This window comes from Astatotilapia calliptera, chromosome 3 (assembly GCF_964374335.1).
Source record: "Astatotilapia calliptera chromosome 3, fAstCal68.1, whole genome shotgun sequence".
In the NCBI taxonomy this organism is placed as follows: domain Eukaryota; kingdom Metazoa; phylum Chordata; class Actinopteri; order Cichliformes; family Cichlidae; genus Astatotilapia; species Astatotilapia calliptera.
Genome location: NC_137424.1, coordinates 8,101,301 through 8,124,982, shown reverse-complemented (window position 1 = coordinate 8,124,982; position 23,682 = coordinate 8,101,301). Strand labels below are relative to the sequence as shown.

The window sequence follows — 23,682 nt, the reverse complement described above, 5'->3', positions numbered from 1 at the left end:
AGGTTTATATGATTGCAAACTGCACAAAAACAACAACAGCAACAACATTAATGACAATGACAAACAAAATTACTTACATTTATGTAAATCTCACATTAGGAAGATCTGCATTCGATTTCATGGGCTGAAATAAATAGGCAGAAACATTACTGCTAAAAAAAATAAAAAACAAAAACTCTAAAAAGCCTAAAAATGACTTAAAAAGCAAGGAAATGTGGAACATTGTAATTAGCGAACATTAATAAAGCATAACTGTTCTTTCTTTCTAACCTTGGTAAGTACTCTGTAGCCAGAAGGAGAGGTAGGATTTCTGTGAAAGCCAAATTAAATGTGAATAGGCTTTGATAGTCATTGAGAAGGCAGAATAATAAGAAAAGGCAAAAGTACGTCACAATATAATTAATTAAGTTACATATTTTGATTACCAAATTATGGAAGCGTGGAGCTGCCACCCAGGCAAAAGAAAAATAGAGCTTCACGTTATGACGTGAAATGTTTATTGTTCTAACATTATGCTTTTCATGTTTGTATAGTACAGTGGTTCTTAACCTTGTTGGAGGTACCCCACCAGTTTCATATGCGCATTCATTGAACCCCTCTTTAGTGAAAAATAAAGTGTGTTTTTTTTTTCAAATTAGACGTAGATATGTTTTTTACTGGTGCACAAAATGAGCCGTGCACGTCACAGCGGAGGCTCTGCCGAACCCCTGAGACCAACTCACCGAACCCCTAGGGTTCGATCGAACCCAGGTTAAGAACCACTGGTATAATATAATATCACATTATTATAATATACATAATTGTCACGTTCGCACAATATTGTACGGACGTGATAATTATGTACATTTTTCGTACAATGTTGTTCAAACATGATAGTATATTGTTAGAACGATAAACTTTTCACGTTATAACGTGATATACTTATATTTCTCTTTTGCCTGGGTGGCAGCTCTACGCTTCCGTTCCAAATACACGAGAATAAAGTAATATTATATGGGAAAAGGCACCTGCTAGCTTGATGATGGAGGCTTCTTAGACTGGCCACCCGCCTTGGCTTCTTGTCGCCACTCCACGAAATAAAGGTCCGTTTCCTCCATGCCGGCTAATTATTCATCCTCATTAAAATCTCGTATATGTTCAGTTGGCAGAATTGAGAATTTTACATCTTCCAACCACTTAATTAACGCGAACATAATCGGCTTGTTTCTTCCCGTCTCCAGTATCCGGCCGTTCCTCTCGCTGTCAGATTTCGCGCCTCAGAGACGTCGTTATTTTTCAAAAAAAAAAAAAAAGAAGAAAGAAAGAAACAGCAACAACTACTAAAGAGAGTTTTTGCACGTTCATTGCACATTTGTGGGAATGTTTAAATATTTAATTTTTATTAATTACTTTTCATTATATCTTTATTTTTTAAACCACCGTGGCAATGCGCATGCGCATACACTCCTGCACGCAAAGGGCTTTGGAGTTGACGTAATGTCGCAATGCATTGTGGGAGCGCAGCACCATCTTGGCAGGTCACGAATCAAAACAAGTTTGCTACGAACCATTCTGAAACGTAGCTCAAAAGAAAATGACGGTATAGATACATATATATATATATATATATAGGTACAGATTCTGTCCAGATGCAAAGAGACGGTACTTGATTGTTGAAATGTGGACCCGTATGAAATATAGCCGTGGAGTAGAAACCCTGAAGACCAAACCGCTATTGACTTAGCATGATCTACTCTCATACCTTGTCTGTGGAGTCAGAGCATACACGGCGCACCAATTTCGCAATTATAAATCTCTGGAGGCGCACATCCAATTCACCAAGGACTGGGTACAAGATTTGGCTATTTTTAAGCCTCCACGTTGTGAGTACGCCGTCATTCAAGCAAAGGTAAGTCAGCTTGAGTACTGCGAGTAAAATGCGTTTGATTCCCCCCAACATTCAAATTAGTGCTAGCAAAAATTCATTCGTGAGGGGAAATTACAGTGAGAACATGTAGAGGCTCTGTTAGAGGGATAACATAGTGAGTTCAGTGCATTGATGTGACATTGTCCTGAAGGATTTAGTTATTCTTTATGGTTAAAGAAATTGCCCTAATTAATTCATATTTATTATAAATGATCCTAATTACACATCTTGCTTCCTTGTTTGTGTCCTGTGTCACTAAAAATACATTCTGTTTTAGTTTTATACATTGATTAATGACCTGCAGAATCTCCTTGTCATATTAGGTGTCCATAGTTGTCACTTAAAGTTGAACTTTATGTTTTCTCCCTCTTGAAAGTGATTACATCCTTGCATTACATACTTTAGGTTCATTTTTTGCTGATAGGTTTCTAAAAAGAAACATGCAGATTTAGAATATAACATGCAGCGTTCTATAGATGGATACATAAAAACACTTTATTTGTTACATTTATGATAAATGGATTTGAAAGTAAATAAAACACATTTGTGTCGGCCTTGGCTCATAGTTCTTGTCTTTAAATGAACTTTGTCTGTGTGTGCTTCAGGTCCTGCACTCTTAAAGACTGAATTGCAGCATTGCAGCCACAGGTCATTGTGAGCATCACAGGGAAGGTTGAAGCCGCCCACTGCAGCTGTATGACTAGAGTCGTGGAGACTTGCAGCCATGTCACTGCTCTTCTGTTTAATGTAGAAGCAACAGTGAGGATCTGTGGCACAAGGACTGTTACAGATGAACCTGCATACTGGGTTTTGCTGGGTAATATGACCAAGATACAGCCAGAGGTTGGCCATAAGATAGACTTCTCCTCTTCAGCTGCCCAAAAAAAGGCTCTTGATCAAAACATAAACAGACCATCTGTAGTGACAGGTAAAAGAAGCCATCCTCAAAAAAGAAAAGTTCCACCTGCTACTGTGGAGGAGTTGGATCAACTGATGGGACAATATTTTTCCAAGCATAGTTCTGTTCTGAATAACCCATAATGTTTTAATTTAGGGGGCCATGTAAATACTTTGCATTTACTGAATATGTACTTACTAAATACCACTGTTCAAAAGTTGAATAAAGAAACAAAGAAATGTTTGCCTATTTTTAATTAAAAGCACTTTGTCGAACATCACATCAGTTACAATGTAGAAAAAATGTTATGTATAGTTTACAAATGACAAAATGTTCACATAAAATCATGACAGCATTTGTATAATATCACCCACTACTAGCATTCTGTAATTTACTGTCTCTTTTGAAAACTTATCACTTATCACATGGAGAAACCTTTGGAATGCAAGCATGCTGATCCACACAGGTATGCACACAGGTGTACACATGGGTATTCACAGACGCGGACTACAGCTTTCTTGGCTGCTGCCTCAAAGCACACTGTGCGCTGTCTATCCTGCGTGCTGCACAATATCGTTTATTATTTAGTAACTATTGATATCTATGGCTAGCTAGTTTATTGTGATGGTGCTTTTTTTTCTCTTATTATGTTGCTCTTTGTTGTTTGCTGTCTCCTCTGTTTGTTTGTTTTTCTCCATACAGGTGACCCAGGAGTTTTTTTTTTGTTGTTTGTTTTTTCTCTCTTCCCCCCTTCTCACCGTCTCTTCTCCCCTTTGGTTTTCTTTCTTTCTCTCCCTCTCTTTCTTTCATTCTTTCCCCCTGTCCTATCCCACAGTCATGTCTGTCCCGTTTGCAACTGAAAATAAAATAAATTCATAATTATAATAAAGGTCAATCAAATGGACCAATATGGCAAGGCCATGATGATCCACTTGGTAAAATAAATCCGCCTGGCATCTTTCTTGGCCTCAAGACAACAATTCTGATGGCTAAAGATCCAAACGGGACAAAAATAAATAAATAAATAAAGTAGTCTCAGAATAGTGAATTAAACCAACATTTATTGTTGATTTTTTTTTTAACAAGAAAAACATTTTTCAACTGAATAAAAACAATGCCAATAACCAAAATAAATAGAAGCGTACATGAAAACTACACAGTCCTTCACCTTTCTGTCTGATTTTTTTAAGGAAAACAGTTTTTCATTCCACTAAAAACAGGACAAACCCACCAGCATGAACATTAAATAAACTATTACAATTGTAAAACAAAACTCATTTACAAAATGTAATAATTATCAGTGGGTCCCAGGAAATAGAATGTGACATGGGATTTAGATTTCCGTTACCAGGATGGTCGGGTTCAGTGTAGTCTTTATCACCACCTGTCAAAGACACATCATCAATATTCATGTTTGCTCAGGTTATTCACTTGTTCACATCTGTCTGAGATCATTCATACTGTTGTATGGATGTGTGTACAGTATGTATATAATTATCAGCTATGTAAAAGATATTATCATCTCTGTTCTTACCTAGTTGGAAGTCCTCCATTCAAACTCAGAGAGCAGCTGGAGGAAGGTGGTGATCCGAGGGCTGATGCTTGTAACCTTCCTCTTTACGACACGACCTGTCTTGCGGCTTGTACCAAGTTTTGCAGGGCATTTTGTTCCCATGTCTGGATTGATCCTCACAAAGAACCTTTTAACGGAAAAAAGGCTGCTTTAATTTCAAAATTAAAACATACGTTACAGCAATCACCTATATGTTTCTGCAACTGTAAAAAGAGAAGGAGAAAAAAAAAAGAAGAGAAAAAAGGAAAAAAAAAAAAAAAAAAGAAAACTTATCACTACATAAACAGCACAAGACTTAAAAGTATTTAAAAAGAGCATTTTTCCCTGGTTTTACTACCACACTGGGGCACATGTTCACCAAAACGCAGCAAACCTTTGCCATCTTATCCAGGAAGGTCACCTTTTTACCCTCACATGGAAGAAGTAATCTGATTGGCATGGTGGTATGTAGCATGTAGTTTGAAGCAGGGATTTCGTAGTGCCCCATGTGTAGTGTTGGAACCCAGTCAGGATTTGTTTCATTCATTTCATAGGCTGGTTTGTTGCAATAATGCCAAATAATTAGCAACTCTATAAATAGAAGGTAGTTCTGCATGTTTGTTCTAAGTTTGTGCTATGATCTCAGAGCGCATTGAAAATAAAATTAACAGGCTATAAAGAATAATATGAACTTATTTAGAACTTACCTGAATGAAAATACTGGAGCACACCAACAGATATCTGTGGCTGGTAGAGAACTGAATATCAGCTCGTCTCGCAGCTGCTATCCAGGCTAGACGCCTTCTTTTGGTAACATCCAACACATAAGCTCCCTCATGATGCTTCCAGGTGAGGAAACAATGAAAAGAGAGCCTGTTTTCAAGCTTATTCCTTTGTCGGTAGTGCAATCTAACATTACAACCGACCACACAGCAAGCATTTGTTTGGCCTGCTAATATGGCGCCTTGACCAAAAATCCTGGCTACGCCCCATCCCGTAAGATCACGCTCCAGAGCCCTATTAACGTACGGATCTAGAAAGAAGACGCTGCATTTTTAACTCTGAGGGAGATGGAGAATGAGCCTATTTCCAAAACAGTGGAGTGTGTTCCTTTAAGTACTAAATTGTATATATTGTCAAAAACTAAAGTGTACATAGCAGTTGTTGTATCTTGTTTACTGTATCACTGACAGATAATTTCAAAGTCAATGAACGCTACATTATAGTGAGATATTGTGTAATGTGAAATACTGTAAGCAAATGAATAAACAACCTAATTCGTGATAGACCTTTGACTCTGTTTTGTTTGAATCCAACTGTTTTTTGCAGATGTGCATAAAACATGTTACTTTTAGTATTGTTATCATTATCATCATTATTGCACTAAATATATTTTAAATAAAGGATACTTTGATATACATTCTACTGTAAGGTTGGAAATGTATTTTCTTCACCCTAAAATATGTTTTGAAATGTATTTTGGTTTGAAAGAAATATATTTTCAATTTCAAAAATATATTTTTTTGGAGCATCACAAATACAAAATATATTTACCATATATTTGAAATATATTTTGGCCAGGAAAAATGTATTTTTTTACCGTATGGGTTTGCTGCTGCTGACTTTGAAAATCACACCAAACATGGAATCAAATATATCGACTCGGCTTAGACTACAGAGAAGCTCGGCACTGCTCACAAAACGCAACACAAAAGGCTTTTTAAAGACAACAATCACTTTGACAGACACACAAACACGACTGAGTACAGAGCAGCTGCTGGTTTGAAGCCACAGAAATGTCCAAATGTTTAAACACACTGCAGCGTTGCAGCCGTGATGCATTTGTGCTGCTAAGGCCACACACATCAGCTGCCTTACATTTTAGTACCAGTTCATCTCTGACCATGGCAGCACAGTCTTTCCAGTACAGTGATGTTGGTGGGGACAGTGGGGACTGATTGTTCATTGGCTGTAAGCCGGTCACATGGACGTTTAACTGGTGCTTTGATTGCTCTGTAGTCTGTTGTGCCTGTGAGCTGCTCCTAAAATGAGACAGATTATAATTGTCACCATTCTGTTAATGACTCTTATTATGTGCGCTCTCCTCCACTGTCACACTAAACACATTAAACCTTTATTTTTGTGTAAAGTCAGGATTTATTGGCTCTTCTTAAAAGCGTCATGAAGTGCAAAACTCAGCAAACATTATACAAAAGTAGATTTAGAAGCTGAACTGAAAACATTTAAAGTGACAGTCAGCACAAATCCAGCTGACATCTCCATCCAACCCAAGTCTTCATTTAAAGTCATTATAACTGTGACACACGTTTGTTACAGTATTAATCCTGCCTGATGCTGCAGGGCCAACATCATGAAACAGGCTCAGCATTTATTTCCATTATGAAACTTTATCATTAAAAACAAACCATTGTTCTGCAGTCGTCCCAGGACTGTCGGTCAAACGTTCTCTCCACATGTTTAAGGCTGAGCTCACTTTATCGTCTGCCTGAAGGAGGGAAGCAGATGTTACTAAACATCACAATAAAACATATGAAATGGGTGCACATGAGGAACGTCTGCACTGTTAAAGCCATGCAAACATCTTCACACATGAAGCAGCAACACCTCTCAGTTTAGCAGCAGCTGGTAAAAGCCACAGTGATCCTGGAGCCTCCCTGAAGGACTCGTTCATCAGTAACTGTCAGGAGGACGATTAAACCTGCTGCACACGTCCTGTAGTTACACACTCGGGAGGAAAGACGACGTCCTCGCTCTGCAACATGATCTGTGTTTCATCCAGGACGCTCAAACACAGACTGGTCTCCAAATATTAGACGCACTGGTTCTTCATGCGTTTCTACCTGAGCACTCAGAGTCATTTCTACAACAGGCCTCCTTCACCTGCTGGTGCCTCTGTTTCTGTGTTTGGCTGTTTCCATCAGTGCCTGATGTTTGTGATCTTTGATCTGTTCTGAAGTCTCTCTTTGTAACACAAATGTTGTTTGGCTTCTTTTGCAAACAAGGCAAAAGAACTTTAATGGATTCATTTGCTGATCTTACTTTTCTGATGCAAAGCCGTCCTTTCAACGCTTTAGAAAGAAAACCAAACAATGTTTTTAAAACTTTCCCAAAATGTAAAAGCTATTAAAACCATAAACTTCTGCTCCTTGATCATGTGATTCTTCTTCTAGACTGTCTGTAATTGTTATTGCTGATTGTCAATAAAGTTGTTTTTTATAAGTTATGTTGTAAAGGCAGCTTGTGGCGAGGGAGGAGGGGCGACTAAAAGCAGGTTCATATAGTGGGAAAGTCCTCAGGTCATGTGAGGATATTTACTGATGCGTCAACACTGTCAGATAAAAGAACGGCTGCTGCATTTGTTCTCCCAGAAATAAGTTTGGTGATGAGTAAAAGAATTACAGATGATGTGGCAGTTTATACTGGGAGCTGGTAGTGATGTTACTGGCTTGAACTGGGTGGAGGACGCACTAATATGGAGGTATGTGGTTTGCTGGGACTCTAGCAGCGTGCTAGTGAGCACAGGTGATATGTCTTCAGACTCTAGGCAACATATTGTTTTTGATATACTTCATTTACTGTATAGAATCAAACACACAGGGATAGAAGTGGATTTCTTATGGCTCCCTGTGAATATCGGTGTTGATGCAATGAACAGGACGATAAGTTTAAAAAGGTGCAGCAAGAAGAAGTCGTGCAGGTTTGACTATAAAATAGAGTGAAAGTGAGGTGAAGAGTATAATGAAGGTAAAGATGAAGGACGAGTGGCAGGCACACTGGGACAGAGACGGGAAAGGCAGATATTATTATACAGAAAACAGTCGTGTAGAAGAAGCTGCAGCAGAGACCAGGATGGAATCTGGAGAGTCAGAGTTGGTCACACAGGCTTGAATAGCACACTTAAAAAGGTAAACATGACACAGGAAGTGTGACTTCTGTGGACCAGAGGAGACGTTTGACGGGTTGTTAGCGTCGTCAGGATGCTGGATGGAAACGCTGTGCCTGATAGGATGATTACAGGCTGGACTTTGTCTTCCTGTTACAGATGGATCCAGGCCCTGGATGACTGCTGGACACACATGACCCACACTAGGCTGCCTTCATCCATCCTTTCCTCCTTCACTGAGACTCAGAGTCAGCATGTATGTATTTATCAGGGATTTGAATCCTTTCATTACAGAGTGAAGTTAAAGTAGACGTGTGAACACACTAATAAACACAAAGGGACACAACTACTACTCCATGATGGAAAGCTGAAGTATTACACAGCTTTATGAACCTCCTGTTATCCTGGTAGACGAGTACATCAATAAATCTTTTACTTGAACATCTTCTGGCTCCAATAAGCTTTGAAATGTGACCATGAAGTTAGAGACACACTGACTGAAACCCACAGCTGTGACTGTGGATCACATCCACACACAGTGTAGCTGCTGTCTCTGTGTGAGCCTTTGCACTGCTGCTCGCAGCACCGTTATATCACTCAGCGCTCGCTGCTGTTATTGAATCCACTTTTTACTGTCCGTGCAATCAAGCTCCTCTGCAGAGCTAGAAAATATCTTCGAACCAGTTTATGTGTTAGGGGATCCTTTGCAGTTGTGACTGTTGCCTCTGTTTTTGTCCTTTGGTTCCTGGGAGCCTTTTACATTTCCATCAGCAACAAATATCTGAACAGGCTTTATTGTAGGAAATACAGGATTAAATAGTTGTCATTATTTATTAGATGTTGTTAAAGATGATCCGATGCTTGTTTAGTTTAATGCTGTGGCTTCAGTCAGCATCACTGTGCTGTATAGTTTTATTTTTCTGATCCTTCTGTTAAAGTTGCTGAATAAAAGCTGGTTGGTCTGCACCTCACCTCTGCCTCGAGCCTCCTTCTTTAAAGCAGCAGAGGCTCTTCATTCAGGTATCACAGCTCGAGTTGTTCTGCAGGAGACCCAGAGTACTGTCCTTGGTCCATAATGACATTAACTTTGATTCATGTCAACATGAAGCCTGAACGTCTGTGATGAACACACTATCAGCATCACTGACATGTTTCATCATTTAAAAACACTTCCTGTCACCGTGGTGGTTACAGTGACATCATGCAGTTTGTGCTTTGACCTCCAGAGGGCGACAAATCAGCACAGACAGAGAGCTCCATTCAAACTTTGCTGCCATCAGGAATAATTCTTCAAATATAATCATCAGTGTTTGAGCAGTTATGATATCAGGGACAATCTAGACATGTGTGACAATACTGAACATGTCACATGACACACCTCAAACATCATGTGATCCACTCTCAGTCTGCACTTTCAGTCATGACTTCATGAATTTATGATCAGTTTACTCCTGAAATATTCAAATGCTGCAGGGTGAAGAACAACAAAGTGCTGACACATGTTTGTGTTTCAAACAGGAAAACCAGCAGAAATAAATCATCTTTGGACAACATGACAGAGATTAGTGAGTTTCCAACTTGCACTTGAATGCAGCACAGACAGATTCTGATGTTCGTGGTTGTAAACGTGTCCTCAAACGCCGCTCTGACTCTTTCCTTCCTGCTCAAAGTTCCTCTTTTCTGAACTTGGTGTTTGTGCCTGACGCTGATCGTCTCCGTGTGGAGCTCCGTGTGAAGGTAACGTTAGCAGTGTGTAATGTTTCCTGGCTAACATCAGCTGTGTGCAGCTCAGTTCCAGCACAAATCTGCCGCTCCATAGTTCACGGTAACGGACTCATGAGGTCGACCGTTAAACGCTCTCCCGCCATTTTGTCTGTGTGCGCGGATGTGTACGTTTTTGTTACCACTGTCATCTCATCAATAGCCTATTTGTAAAAGATCTCTGTTCATAGTTTAGTTGGATTTTAAAACTCTGTAGTTGGACAGTTTTATTTTGGACTGATGCTAAAATTCTTGCTGATTGTTTCTGTCGAGGTTTTGTACTTGACATCCGCCATTTTGGATGTGATAAGCTGTAGAGAGTGCGTCCAAAAAGAGAAACCAGAAAGAGAACCTGTTTTATTAATAACCTCTTGCAAATAGAAGAATATGAAAAAAACAACAACAAACAGGATAAAACCTTTAAATTACTTGAATTTCTAAAATCACCATCATCTGTTAACACAAATTTGATCATTTCAAATTTTTGTTTTCATTTTCTCTTCCCAGTTACTTCTTTCTCATTCTCTTCATTCTCCTTGTCACCTTACGTCTCACTCCTTAACTGAAGTTATAGTTCTAACATAAGAAGTCCCACCAACGTCCTTTATTTAATCTCTGTGTTGTCACAGTTATTATCATCAGATCAGACATGAGACCCAGACAACAACATAAGTTTACAAGCTAACATCATGTCAGCTAACATTAGACGATAGCATCATAAACTTTAAATTACTTTGCCTCTGATCAACAGTTTGATTACATTCTCACATCACAGGTTTATTTGCTAAGTGTGAGTCCGCCCACATTAGATCCACTTTTCAGCAGGTGGAATAATTTGTAGTATATAGGTAATACATCAACAATGCTGCCGTGGCTAAGTTAAGAATATTTAAAATGTCATTTCCAAAACTTGCATATGATCTGCAATTTGTAGCAGATCTACTGACTGTCACAGAGCAGCTGGAGCAGTCTCGAATGCAGGTCAGTCCACTGCTGCCCCCTGTGGCCAAGTGCCATAGCTACTGCTGGATGAACTCGTGAGACATCTGCACCTGTTTCTATGAACACATTGAGTCTGAGTGGCTGCACTTACACTGGTGCATTCAACATATTGAAAGATGCCAGCAATGTGGATTGTCAAGACTCAAACCAACCATTGAGCAAAGACAGCAGCATCACTTGTTTCTGTTTGTTATACAGCCAGATTTACTCGTGACACACATGTGCAGCTGCTTTATCACCTATTCTGAATTTGTTTCAAGCACAATACATTTGTTACACATGTTGGGATATTGTGTTTGTTTTAAATGTTATATACCTGTGTGGTATGTGACTTGTGTTGCCATGACGCCAGGTCTCTCTTGGAAATGAGATTTTTAATCTCAATGAGATTTTTTTTTACCTGGATAAATAAAGGACTAATTTGTAACTTTCAGTGTTTTCCGGTCTTCCAAAAGAAAAAAAACCTTCAACTACATGACATGCAGTTGTGTATTTGTTTTCACCTTATCATACACTTGAAGTTTTACAAATCACCACTTCTTTAGTGAATATCATTTCAGTCTCAGACAATCTCGTTTCTCTTACAGAGGTTGAATGCACCTTCTGCGGATGGCGGTACCACACAGTGTGCGTGGACTTCCCCTGCACAGAAGGCAACTACAAATGCTGTGAATGCTAAATAAACAGAAACAAATGATCCCTGTTGTCTTTGCTTGATGATTGGTTTGAGTCTTGACAATCCACATTGCTGGCGTTGCATCTTTCAATGCCAGCAATGGCAGGTATCAGTGCTCAAAGCTTTTGTGTTTGTTTCCAACAAGTTGCCCACCTCGGGAAACAAAAATGTGTTCTTTTACTTGTCAGATGAACATATGAGACACTTTGACTCTTCAGTGCAGTGTGGAGCCTAACAAAGATCTGTTTTGTGTCCCAGCTGATCAGCAGGAGGAGGAGAGTCTGACGGAGCAGCAGAGGAACATTTTCAGCTACTTGGACTCAGCTCAGCCACTACAGAGGAAACAATGAGCTCAACACAGAAGGTGACAGACAGAGCAGGACCATATGACCAAAGATATTTATCACCATATACATTTGAACATTTGCCATAACGATGTAGCTGACGATATAATTGACAGCAGACAAAATACTTTACAGCTGCACAACTTTATTAAAAACCCATCAATGTATTTTCACTGAAACAAGCAGCTGTTGTTTATGTGCATTAAAGTTATATAAAAATGTAACAGTGCTAATGCAAATTCCTCGCTGACAGTTTAACCAAAAGGCGTTTCCAGTGGAAACTGGCCGACACATCCTGAGCATAACCATGTATAATATCCACTAAACTTCAGAAGAGGTTATACAGTCGTGGCCAAAAGGTTTGAGAATTGCATAAATATTGGAACCTGGAGAAGTTGCTGCTTAAGTTTTTATAATAGCATTTTGCCTGCACTCCAGAATGTTATGAGGAGTAATCAGATGAACTGCATCGTCCTTCTTTGCCATGAAAACGAACTTAATCCCCAAAACGCCTTACCACTGCATAGGGCTGCCACAAACGATTATTTTGATAGTCGACTAGTCACCGATTATTTTTGCGATTAGTCGACTAATCAGATCATCATCCATTGGACGTAAAACGTACAGCTTATTGCACCAGCAGCATCTGCTCTTATATAACTATCATTAGCTTACAGCTTTAAGTGTTTAAGGTATGTGCTAACTAAAAATAAAGACAAGCTGGTAGTTTATTAAATTTTAATTAAATGTGCAGATTGTTTTGGTGAAGTTTAATAAACTCAGCCGAATTACTCAGGAACAAATAAAATACTGAAAAAAGCCAAACAATAACATTTTTAAGTTTATCTAAGTGACTTATATATCATGTTTAACCTGAGTAGGGCGGTGGGTTTGAAAACGATCTGCCGGGAGTCCGGTGCTCTCATGGTCCCCGGCTAGCTATCGAGCTAGTGGGTAACAGACTTCTCTGAAAACGTCGGAGCGCTTTTGAAAATATGTGATGTCTTGATAAACTGAGCCGATATTTGAGGTTTACACAGCTACATTCTCGCCTGAAAATATGTTAAACGTTTATTTTGTGACCCAGAAAGAATAATAAGAGTAATATTAAAACTAACTAGCTGCCGCTATTGTTGGAAACTGCGCTGGGCCGCGCTATGAATTCTGGGACAGAGCTTCTTCTTCGTCGGGGTTTAACGGCAGCTGGCATCCTTGTACATGCAGTGCTGCCATCTTCTGTTTCAGTCCGTTATTACACTCTTAAATCCTGCTACTTATTCCTGCTTTTGAGATCTTACAAAGCTTCAAACGACGCGTCGACTATTAAATCAGTCGTCGACGATTTTGATAGTCGACGTAATCGTGACTAGTCGACTAATCGTGGCAGCCTTACCACTGCATTTCATTGCTGTCATCAAAGGACCTGCTGAGACCATTTCAGTAATCGTCTTCTTAACTCAGGTCAGAATGTTGGCGAGCACGAGGCTGGAGATCATCATGGCTGTATCCCGATTCAGGTTCTGCAGCTTTAAAGTCCTCAAGGGCCGCAGACTCAAAGACCGCTAAGGCCGAAGTGCGAGGCTCGTAGGCTCGTGAAATGGGACGTCTAACCTCCGTCGCGCTGCCCAGGTTGCCTAGCAACCATGATACTAACAGTTATTTATATATATATATTTATATTATTTCTGAGAGTGTATCATGTAACACTACAGATCAACTTAGCTCAGAATATATAAAGCATATAAACAGTTACAGCAATATGATGCAACAAACACAGCAGCTGCTGATCCAAAATACTCAAAGCTTCATAGAACTGAAACCAACATTTATTGTTAGCTCCATCCTGCTGCTGATACAGACTTTAGGTTTCTGAACATTAAACTTGTTGCTGCCTTTCATAGTGTGTAACTTGAAGGCCCTGAGTACTTTCTCCCACACTGAAAACACTGGGATGATCACATTATTTGAACATTACCTAATAAGACTGATTCAGCACAGACAGTTATGTTAAACTTTCCTAGCAGTCCTTCACAAACAGGGAACAGTCTGTCTATTCTCTCCATCTGTCAGCTGCTGCTGGCTCTTCCTCCTCCTCTTCCTCACACACTGCTGAGTTTGTCCTGGTGGATAATCAGGGCTGCAAAGCCTCACAGATGATGTGCAGCAGTGGGTCCCTCAGTCTGTCCTCACTCTGGACACTTGCAGTCGTCACACATGGAAATCAAATGTGTGATAAGCTGCAGGATTCAAACACAAGTGTAACTTATAAACACACGTTCATACTTTTATTCCACAATCAGAGAGAAAGAAACAGAGAGAGAGTGCAGGACAGACACAGGTGACAGTCTCAGGTGTACACACTGCTACACAACAGCAGCAGAGAAGTAGGATTTAGTGTTTGTGTTATTACGAGTGTAAACAAGAAGAGTTCCAGATGGTGCAGTGGACACATGTGTGACTGCTGTGATTAAAGCATCTTTCTTTCAGCTTAACGAGTGAACCGTCAGCTCGTTCAAACACGTTAAAGTGCGTTTGGCTCGACACCACCGAACAGAGGCAGCAATATAACACAGCTAACATTAACAGTGCAGTGAATCCTGCTTGTGCCGTGATGTTCAGGACTGCAAACCGAGCAGCATCACTGACTTTCAGCTTGTTGTGTTTGTGGATATATGACTGACTTTAATTATCCACAAAATCATCACATTCTCTGTCAGATGAAGGTCGACTATTGAACGGCGTATATTTTAAAGGCTTTAAAACCAAGTTAACGCTGAAAGTACAAACATCACTAATGTCACATAACTCTGCCGACAAGGCATAGCTATGGCTATGAAATGCTCTTTGTGTATCACTTCTTCATTATGAAAGATGTCATTAATGCACTAGTAATGTCTCATCTGGAGTATTGTTCAATCATTTGGTCAGCAGCTAATAAGACAGATCTTAACAGACTTCAGTTAGTCCAGAATAAGGCGTCCAGATTAGTGTGAAGATATTCATACTATACTAATATTGATCAAATGCATAATAACCTTTCTTGGCTTCCTGTACAGGCTAAAATATTCTATGGCTTACTTGTAGTTCTAAAGAAAGCAATTCTGTTAAACACACCACATTTATTCTGCTCAGCTGCAGTATCCAGATGAAATACATCATCATATTACACAGTTTTCAACAAGCTGCAATTTAGTAAATGCTCGAGTTAAAAGTAACGTTTTGTAAAACTGTTACATTTAGAGCAACTTTTAAGTGGAATAAGTTGCCTTAAAAAATTAGAGAATTATTCAAAACTTTAATGAACACTTAAAAGCCGATTTACAGAGCTTTTAGTTGTTGTAAATATTGTAAGACATGATTTGTTTTTGAAATTTGTGTAATGTGCCTCAATGTTATTGATATTATTATTATTATTATTGATTGCTTATATTTGAACAATTGTGAAACCTCACTGTGGATGTAAGAGTGAAATTATGTGGATATCTTGAATCCACTTTATTGTGTAATATTTTATGTGAGTATTTGACGGAAGACGAGCAACATCTGTTGTGGAAGCTAACGGGGTTCCTTTAGAATAAACAAACATAGGATTTATTATCACTGAATAATTCTGTATAAATCTATACAAATTATAGAAATATGTCATAGGAAACAACAAAATAATCTAAATTATAAAATAATGTGTGTGTGTGTGTGTGTGTGTGTGTGTGTGTGTGTGTGTGTGTGTGTGTGTGTGTGTGTGTGTGTGTGTGTGTGTGTGTGTGCATGATTTTAGTGTTTGAACAGTCATGAATTATCTTTAACAGCAGGTTGGATGTAATGTGTTAGAACTACCAGCAGGTGGGGATAAGAGACCTTTAAGGTGTTTGGTGCCACGCTCCACCTTCAGGTTTAAAACTAGTGTTAATGGAGTTTGAAGGTTGAGTTTGTTCCACGACTGCATTTCACTCACTGCCTCTGTTTGTATCTCTGTCACTGCAGGACCAACATGGAGGCAGAAGTCAGCGCTCTCAGGAGGCCGACAAACCTCACAGAAGAAAGGGAGAGAAAAAACACACCTGTGACGAGTGTGGGAAGGGTTTTACTGGGAAGGCTTCACTAAAACAGCATCAGGTCATCCACACTGGAGAGAGACCGTTCAGCTGTGACTTGTGTGGAAAGTCTTTTTCCTTGAAGCGTTCCCTAAAAACACACCAACTCATCCACAGTGGAGTTAAAGCGTACAGCTGTGATCAGTGTGGGAGAGCTTTTACTCACAGTAGCCACTTACAGAGTCATCTAGTTACCCACTCTGGAATTAAGCCATACAGCTGTGACGAGTGTGGAAAGTCTTTTTCCTTGAAGGGTTCCCTAAAAAGACACCAACTCATCCACAGTGGAGTTAAAGCGTACAGCTGTGATCAGTGTGGCAGAGCTTTTACTCACAGTAGCAGCTTACAGAGTCATCTAGTTACCCACTCTGGATTTAAGCCATACAGCTGTGACGAGTGTGGGAAGGGTTTTACTCAGAAGGCTTCACTAAAACAGCATCAGGTCATCCACACTGGAGAGAGACCGTTCAGCTGTGACTTGTGTGGAAAGTCTTTTTCCTTGAAGGGTTCCCTAAAACAACACCAACTCATCCACAATGGAGTTAAAGCGTACAGCTGTGATCAGTGTGGCAGAGCTTTTACTCACAGTAGCAGCTTACAGAGTCATCTAGTTACCCACTCTGGATTTAAGCCATACAGCTGTGACGAGTGTGGGAAGGGTTTTACTCAGAAGGCTTCACTAAAACAGCATCAGGTCATCCACACTGGAGAGAGACCGTTCAGCTGTGACTTGTGTGGAAAGTCTTTTTCCTTGAAGGGTTCCCTAAAACAACACCAACTCATCCACAGTGGAGTTAAAGCGTACAGCTGTGATCAGTGTGGCAGAGCTTTTACTCAAAGTAGCAGCTTACAGAGTCATCTAGTTACCCACTCTGGATTTAAGCCATACAGCTGTGACGAGTGTGGGAAGGGTTTTACTCAGAAGGCTTCACTAAAACAGCATCAGGTCATCCACACTGGAGAGAGACCGTTCAGCTGTGACTTGTGTGGAAAGTCTTTTTCCTTGAAGGGTTCCCTAAAACAACACCAACTCATCCACAGTGGAGTTAAAGCTTACAGCTGTGATCAGTGTGGCAGAGCTTTTACTCACAGTAGCAGCTTACAGAGTCATCTAGTTACCCACTCTGGAATTAAGGCATACAGCTGTGACGAGTGTGGGAAAGGTTTTACTGAGAAGGCTTCACTAAAACAGCATCAGGTCATCCACACTGGAGAGAGACCGTTCAGCTGTGACTTGTGTGGAAAGTCTTTTTCCTTGAAGGGTTACCTAAAACAACACCAACTCATCCACAGTGGAGTTAAAGCGTACAGCTGTGATCAGTGTGGCAGAGCTTTTACTCACAGTAGCAGCTTACAGAAGCATCTAGTTACCCACTCTGGAATTAAGCCATACAGCTGTGACATCTGTGGAAAAACTTTCAGCCAGAGAGGGAGCCGAAATACACACCTACGCATTCACACCAGACATGATGTGTACTGCTGTGAACAGTGTGGCAAATACTTTACAACAGACGCAGACTTACAACGACACATGTTTACCCACACTGAGGAGAGACCTTATCAATGTGAGCTGTGTGAGAAGACTTTTAAATCTCCACTTTACCTGAGACGACACCAACAGATCCACACCAGAAAGAGACTCTACAAGTGCAGCTACTGTGAGATATGTATTTATATTGTTATCTTGTCATTTTAGCCTGACTGTTTGGAACAACTCTGCTCATTAAACTGTGTTAGCATGTTAGCAATTCTACTGCATGGAAAAGCAGCTCTGAGTGATTATTCAGAGTTTCCTTTCAGTTATGATTTTAGTATTACTGTAGTATTATGGTGGTAGTATTGTAGTTATTGAAGCCCAGTAAACTGAGTGTGTTAACTGAAACAGTCAAATGTAGTTGGACGTCTGCAGAGATGCTCTTTATTTCAGGCGACGTTCAGGATACAAATGTTGAAGGACTGACTTACACTGTCTTTGTGTCTTTGTTTAGAAGCAGAGCGACACAGATGGATCCAGTTCTCAACCCTGTCATCACTTTCATTGTGACCTCTGTGGAAAAACTTTCAGTCGGCAAAAGACCCTAAAAGTACATCAACGTAGACACACTGGAGACAAACTGAAATACTGCAAAGAATGTGGGAGAAGCTTCACCACATCGGATCACTTAAAACAACATGAACTGATTCACAGTGGGGTTAAAAAGCACCTCTGTGATCAGTGTGGGTCATCCTTCACCACTGCAAGTCAGCTTAAAACACACAAACGAGTCCACACAGGAGAGAAACCACACAAGTGCAGACACTGTGAGAGAAGCTTCTCACAGTCAGGTAATCGTAACATTCATGAACGTGCACACATGGAAGGAAACTACAGCTGTGACCAGTGTGACAAGAGCTTCAGGAATCTCAGTTCATACTCTGCACACAAACGATCCCACGTTACTAATAAACTGTTTCACTGTTACCAATGTGCCCAAACATTCACCTCATTGTCTGCTCTGTGCAAACATCAGTGCGATCACTCAGGGCTGAAATCACTCCCATCACTGGATCACAGTGAATCTGAAGACACAGAAAGATCCTCTGGTTTCTGTGTCAGACTCAAAAAGCTTGAGATCAGGCTCCACAGAGTTCAGATAGAATCATTTAAACTTGTGTTGAACTGAACTGGTTGCTGGGCTGAACTTCTACATACATACAGATCTACATGGGATCTTCTTTTCTGTTGTTTTACTGAGTCAGTTTTGTCCTTTTTTCTCTGTCCTGGTTTTTCTCGTCTGTAAATGATTGAAACTCAGTCAAATAGTTCATTGTTCTCCAGCAAAACGTTTTGGAAACTCATGTTTAACCTTTAAAACTCTGACATGTTTTAGCACACAAGGCTTCATCGGGGAGTTCACTCATGATTGGACCATGAGAACAAAGGTTTTTAGTTCTTTCAAAGAGAGTCTTGGAGATGTTTGATGTTTCTGTTTTTCTGAAACCACCTGAAAGAAAAACTATTTTTCTTGCTTTATGTAGTGTGGAAGTTTTTAATGTTTCTTCATCTGTGATGTTCTTGAATGTGTTCACGTGAAGATGGTACAAATAAACTGTCCTTTCAGCTTTAGCTCCTAATTTATTCATTATTTATGGATGTAGCACAGCAGCCGTCTCTTGATTAACACATGGAGGGCTCGGGATCTGATGGTGTCGTCTCCCTAATTTGCCCACTCAGTAAATCTCACTCATGGCCAAGAAATTGAAATAAACCTTGTTTCCCTGCTGGATAGTGATCCACTGTAACTCTGCTCCTCCTTCCTGTTTAGGATTTCTGTGGCTGAAGTAAAATTCCCTCCATCCATCACTTATCCCAGCTAACCCAAAGTGAAATAAAGTTTTGCTCGTCTTAAAAAAGCGTTACAATAATGGGCATTACCAATGCAAACTGAATGATACAGAAGATGAAAGAAGAGACTTTGATCAGTTAATAAAGCTCATGATCTGGATTCATTGTGGCTGCTACACAGATACTTCTGGGTCACTTCTCTCAGTTAAGATAAGATAACCTTTATTAGTCCCACACGTGGGAAATTTGTTTTGTCACAGCAGGAAGTGGACAGTGCAAAAGTTATGAGGCAAAAATTAGAATACAATAAGAATAAATACAGCACACAACTGTACAGAATAGAATAAAATAAAATACTATATACAGTAGAATAAAATAAAATAAATATAAAATAAGATAAAAATAGAATACAAATACAAATACTATATACAACTGAGTAAAAATACAACGATGACAGAAAGGATTATTGCACTTAGTACTATTGCATATGTATGGATGTGTGTGCTTGATCAGTTAAAGTCTTTATTATGGAGTCTGACAGCAGTGGGGAGGAAAGACCTGCGAAATCTCTCCGTCCCACACCGTGGGTGCCGCAGTCTCCCACTGAAGGAGCTGCTCAGTGCTGTCCCAGTCTGCTGCATGGGGTGGGAGATGTTGTCCAACAGGGATGACAGCTTAGCCACCATTCTCCTGTCACTCACCACCTCCACTGGGTCCAGAGGGCATCCTAGAACAGAGCTGGCCCTTCGGATCACCCTGTTCAGTCTCTTCCTGTCCCCAGCAGAGATGCTGCCGCCCCAGCAGACCACACCATAGAAGATAGCAGAAGCCACAACAGAGTCATAGAAGGTCTTCAGCAGTGGGCCCTCCACTCCAAACGACCTGAGTCTCCGCAGCAGGTACAGCCTGCTCTGCCCTTTCCTGTAGAGGGTGTCTGAGTTATGAGTCCAGTCCAGTCTATTGTTCAGATGAACACCAAGGTACCTGTAGCTGTCCACAGCCTCAATGTCCATACCTTGGATGTTCAGTGGTTGCAGTGGAGAATGCTTGTGCCTGCGGAAGTCTACCACCAGTTCCTTGGTTTTACTGGCATTGATCTGGAGGTAGTTCAGCTGGCACCAGTCCACAAAGTCTTGGGTCAGACCTCTGTACTCCTTGTCGTCCCCATCAGTGATGAGGCCGACTATTGCAGAGTCATCAGAGAACTTCTGCAGGAAGCACTGGGTGGAATTGTGGGAGAAGTCTGCAGTGTAGATGGTGAAGAGGAACGGAGCCAGAACCGTTCCCTGTGGGGCCCCCGTACTGCAGACGACCCTGTCCGACACACAGCCCTGAGTCCTCACATACTGTGGTCGGTCGGTGAGGTAGTCCAGGATCCAGGTAGTGAGGTGATGGTCCACTCCAGAGTTCACCAGCTTGTCCTTTAGAACCGAGGGAAGAATGGTGTTGAAGGCACTGGAGAAATCAAAGAACATGATTCTCACAGTGCTTCCAGCGGTCTCCAGGTGAGCGAGGGAACGATGTAGATAGGAACCTTCCTCACCAAACTGACTGTTGGACCACACCCCTGGTTTCATGAGAAATTGTTTCAGCCATGATTTCTCTTCCTGTATTTCAGAGTAAAGACTGAAGTGACAAATGGAAGCATGTTTAAAAAACACAATGTGAGAGAGACGTTGAGGTCCTTAGAAGTTACCCTGGGTTTTTCTGTCACCCTGCTAGATGTTACACACCTTGTTATTGGACTGATTTCTACTGCTGGACTACTCCTGCGGAGAGTAACAATACTCTTACTAATTAGCTCCCTTTCACACCTTTGGGGATATTTATTTTTGTGTTTGCAGCGCTGTGAGCCAGAACAGCGAGAGAAAAATCTGCAACAGCGACGAGCCGGATGCTTACGTGAATCGCAGCAGCTGCACATGTGCTACGCTGAATTAGAGGATATCTTTGCTCTGGATTTCTATTTCTACTTTTTCATTTCTATACGATTCTTCTTGCATCTAAACAAAGATGATTCAATTTGCTAAATGTTGATGGCTCTTCGTGCTCAGGTGTAAATGAGACGTAATATTTGCTCTTGGTTTGGTTCTCCTGTACAGAACCTTGCAGTACAACAGAAACCTAAAAACATTATTTGTAGTTGTTATTCTTAGTTGTTCTGCTGCCTAAATACCACAGGGTCTGATTATGAAGTTATTGAGCTGCACATACGTTACGACCTGCTTAAGTTCGAGGTCACAGCGTCTGTAGAGCAGCTGGAACATAATGAAGTCTACAAGGTTAAAGTTTTCTCTTCAGTTATTGTTCTTTCTGCTGCTTGGTTTGATGGATCTGAGAGCTTTTGTTTTTATTATTGTTATTATAATTATCATTAATATTTTACTCTCTAGAAGCTTTAAAATAATGTTTGTGTTTGAAAAAATTGATTTAAGAATTGAACAGAAACATCTGTCCTTCTGAAAATCGCCCAAAGGCACGGAGACAAAGTCAAAGGATGCAACCTGTAACTTTCTCTTCCTTCATGTCAGGACCATCATCCATGATTTATATAAAATGCATATAGCAACAGTAGCACTTTAGTTTGGACTTTATGATTTCTGTAACTGGAAAATATTATTTTGTTTAAAGACAGAAGTGACCGCATAGTTGCAACATCAAAGGGAAATATTAATTAATTAGCATCAAGTATATTTGTTGCTTAAGCGTTTGCAGTATAACTTAAGTAGGATTATAACTTTTAAGGAAGGAAAGATTTCAGATATTTAGTTCACTGTTTCAGTTATTTTATATGAAATTAAAACATTTACGTTGGTCAAATATGATGCTCTAAATCAAATAAAAGTTTGAAAATAAATGATGTATTTTTAAATGCTGCAACAAATGTTCACAAAAAGTAACTATAATTAAAACCAGTTAAACAAAATTCAAAAAACAAAAATCACACCTTTGGGGATATTTGTGTGGATGCCCTCAAAGGCATCCACACTATTGAGTTCCTGTTTCCCTTTATTGTATGGATGCCTTAATAGGCATCTGCTAAAACTTTCTTGTCTTTGAAACTTAACTACTTCCTCATACTTTCACCTAGAAACTCCATTCAAACTTTAAAACGTTCTCAAATGATTGGGCTATTCCTGTGTGATTCAGCTTTTTCAGATCTTCTACCGTTTTCATCTTATCTCTCTTTAAGTCTTCAGTTGCAAAATTGTGATTTTTGAGAAAATACATGCGTTGCTATGGTTGCTATGCAATTAACTCAGAGGGGACAGTGAAACTGTTTGAATTTTCTCTTCATGTCCAAACAACTTCTTGCTACTCGCTCAATTTCCACTCAAGCCCCACAAATTATACATCAAAACGTAGGTATTTTTGCTGGCTTTCAGAAAATGTCGCTATAATTGTTGTGGGACTTATAGATATTTTGCAAATCTCCTCAGAGTAACACAAAGTGTGAAAACTCTCCATATAAACTCAATGGAGAGTTTGTTCAAAATCACCGCTGGATTTCTCTAATGAGAGGCATTTTCAAATTGTCATATCTCCTTAACGAAGCGAAGTTAAGACATAAGGCTTGTCCCGATATATCTTCAGACACTCCTGATGCTCACAATTCAAGAATTATTTTCTCACCTATTACCGTTCTGAGATGAGTTAGACTTGTTTGAGGGTAGGAAATTTGTCCCTCGCTCAGATTTCATCAGATTTCAAATTCTGGAAATGAGGCACTTTTTTCTCTCATCATATCTTTTTGATGGATTTCCACAGAGCCCTGAAAATTTCCATGACTGTTCACCAAAGGCTGCTGTTTCTTACGGTGAAAGAATGATTTTTATGCTCCATATAGATTTAGAGTTACCAAAGGTTGTTTGAGAGCAAGTCAAGGCAGTTTTTGCTTCGCCTCTACTCAGTTACAGTGTATTACAAGTCATATATCTTTAATAATTTATATTTTATCTCTGAATTATGAAGACCTGAAGATCCCCCCATCTCTTCTGAACAAAACGATGTCTGAATGACCGTTCTAGCCTTTACGGTTAGGAAATTATGGCCATTTGTTCGAGGGGAATCCTGAATGTCAGAAATACACTGAAGAAAACTCACACCTCTCTCTGTGTCTGTGTGTGTAAGGGCTGACTACAGCAGGTGCAGCTAATTTAACTGACCTACATATACCAAGCCCAGACTCTCCACAGCTCCTGTTCCTTTTACTCTCTGTGTAT

The 23,682-nt window shown here is 40.0% G+C and overlaps 1 protein-coding gene and 2 long non-coding RNA genes across 6 annotated transcripts; 2 read left to right on the top strand and 1 right to left on the bottom strand.

Moving 5' to 3' along the window:
- Window positions 1–1,510: 1,510 nt before the first annotated feature.
- LOC145424713 (uncharacterized) lies at window positions 1,511–4,645 on the top strand. The gene is made up of 2 exons (XR_013905713.1): window positions 1,511–1,888; window positions 2,512–4,645. It is a non-coding gene; the product is annotated as an uncharacterized LOC145424713 (long non-coding RNA).
- On the bottom strand, window positions 3,482–5,958 carry LOC145425133 (uncharacterized). The gene is made up of 2 exons (XR_013905801.1): window positions 4,339–5,958; window positions 3,482–4,188 (listed from the first exon to the last, which is right to left on the bottom strand). It is a non-coding gene; the product is annotated as an uncharacterized LOC145425133 (long non-coding RNA).
- A 2,727-nt stretch (window positions 5,959–8,685) lies between these two features.
- On the top strand, window positions 8,686–19,240 carry LOC145424247 (uncharacterized). Of its 4 annotated transcripts, none has more exons than XM_080297421.1 (3): window positions 8,686–9,997; window positions 11,958–12,063; window positions 16,025–19,240. In XM_080297421.1, the coding sequence occupies exons 2-3, from the start codon at window positions 12,046–12,048 to the stop codon at window positions 17,828–17,830; spliced, it is 1,824 nt and encodes a 607-aa protein (XP_080153547.1). In that variant the 5' UTR covers window positions 8,686–9,997; window positions 11,958–12,045; the 3' UTR covers window positions 17,831–19,240. The 4 variants fall into 4 exon arrangements, with proteins under 4 accessions (XP_080153547.1, XP_080153540.1, XP_080153550.1 ...); XM_080297414.1 differs by having other exon boundaries at window positions 11,611–12,063; XM_080297424.1 differs by having other exon boundaries at window positions 8,686–10,085.
- Window positions 19,241–23,682: the final 4,442 nt, after the last annotated feature.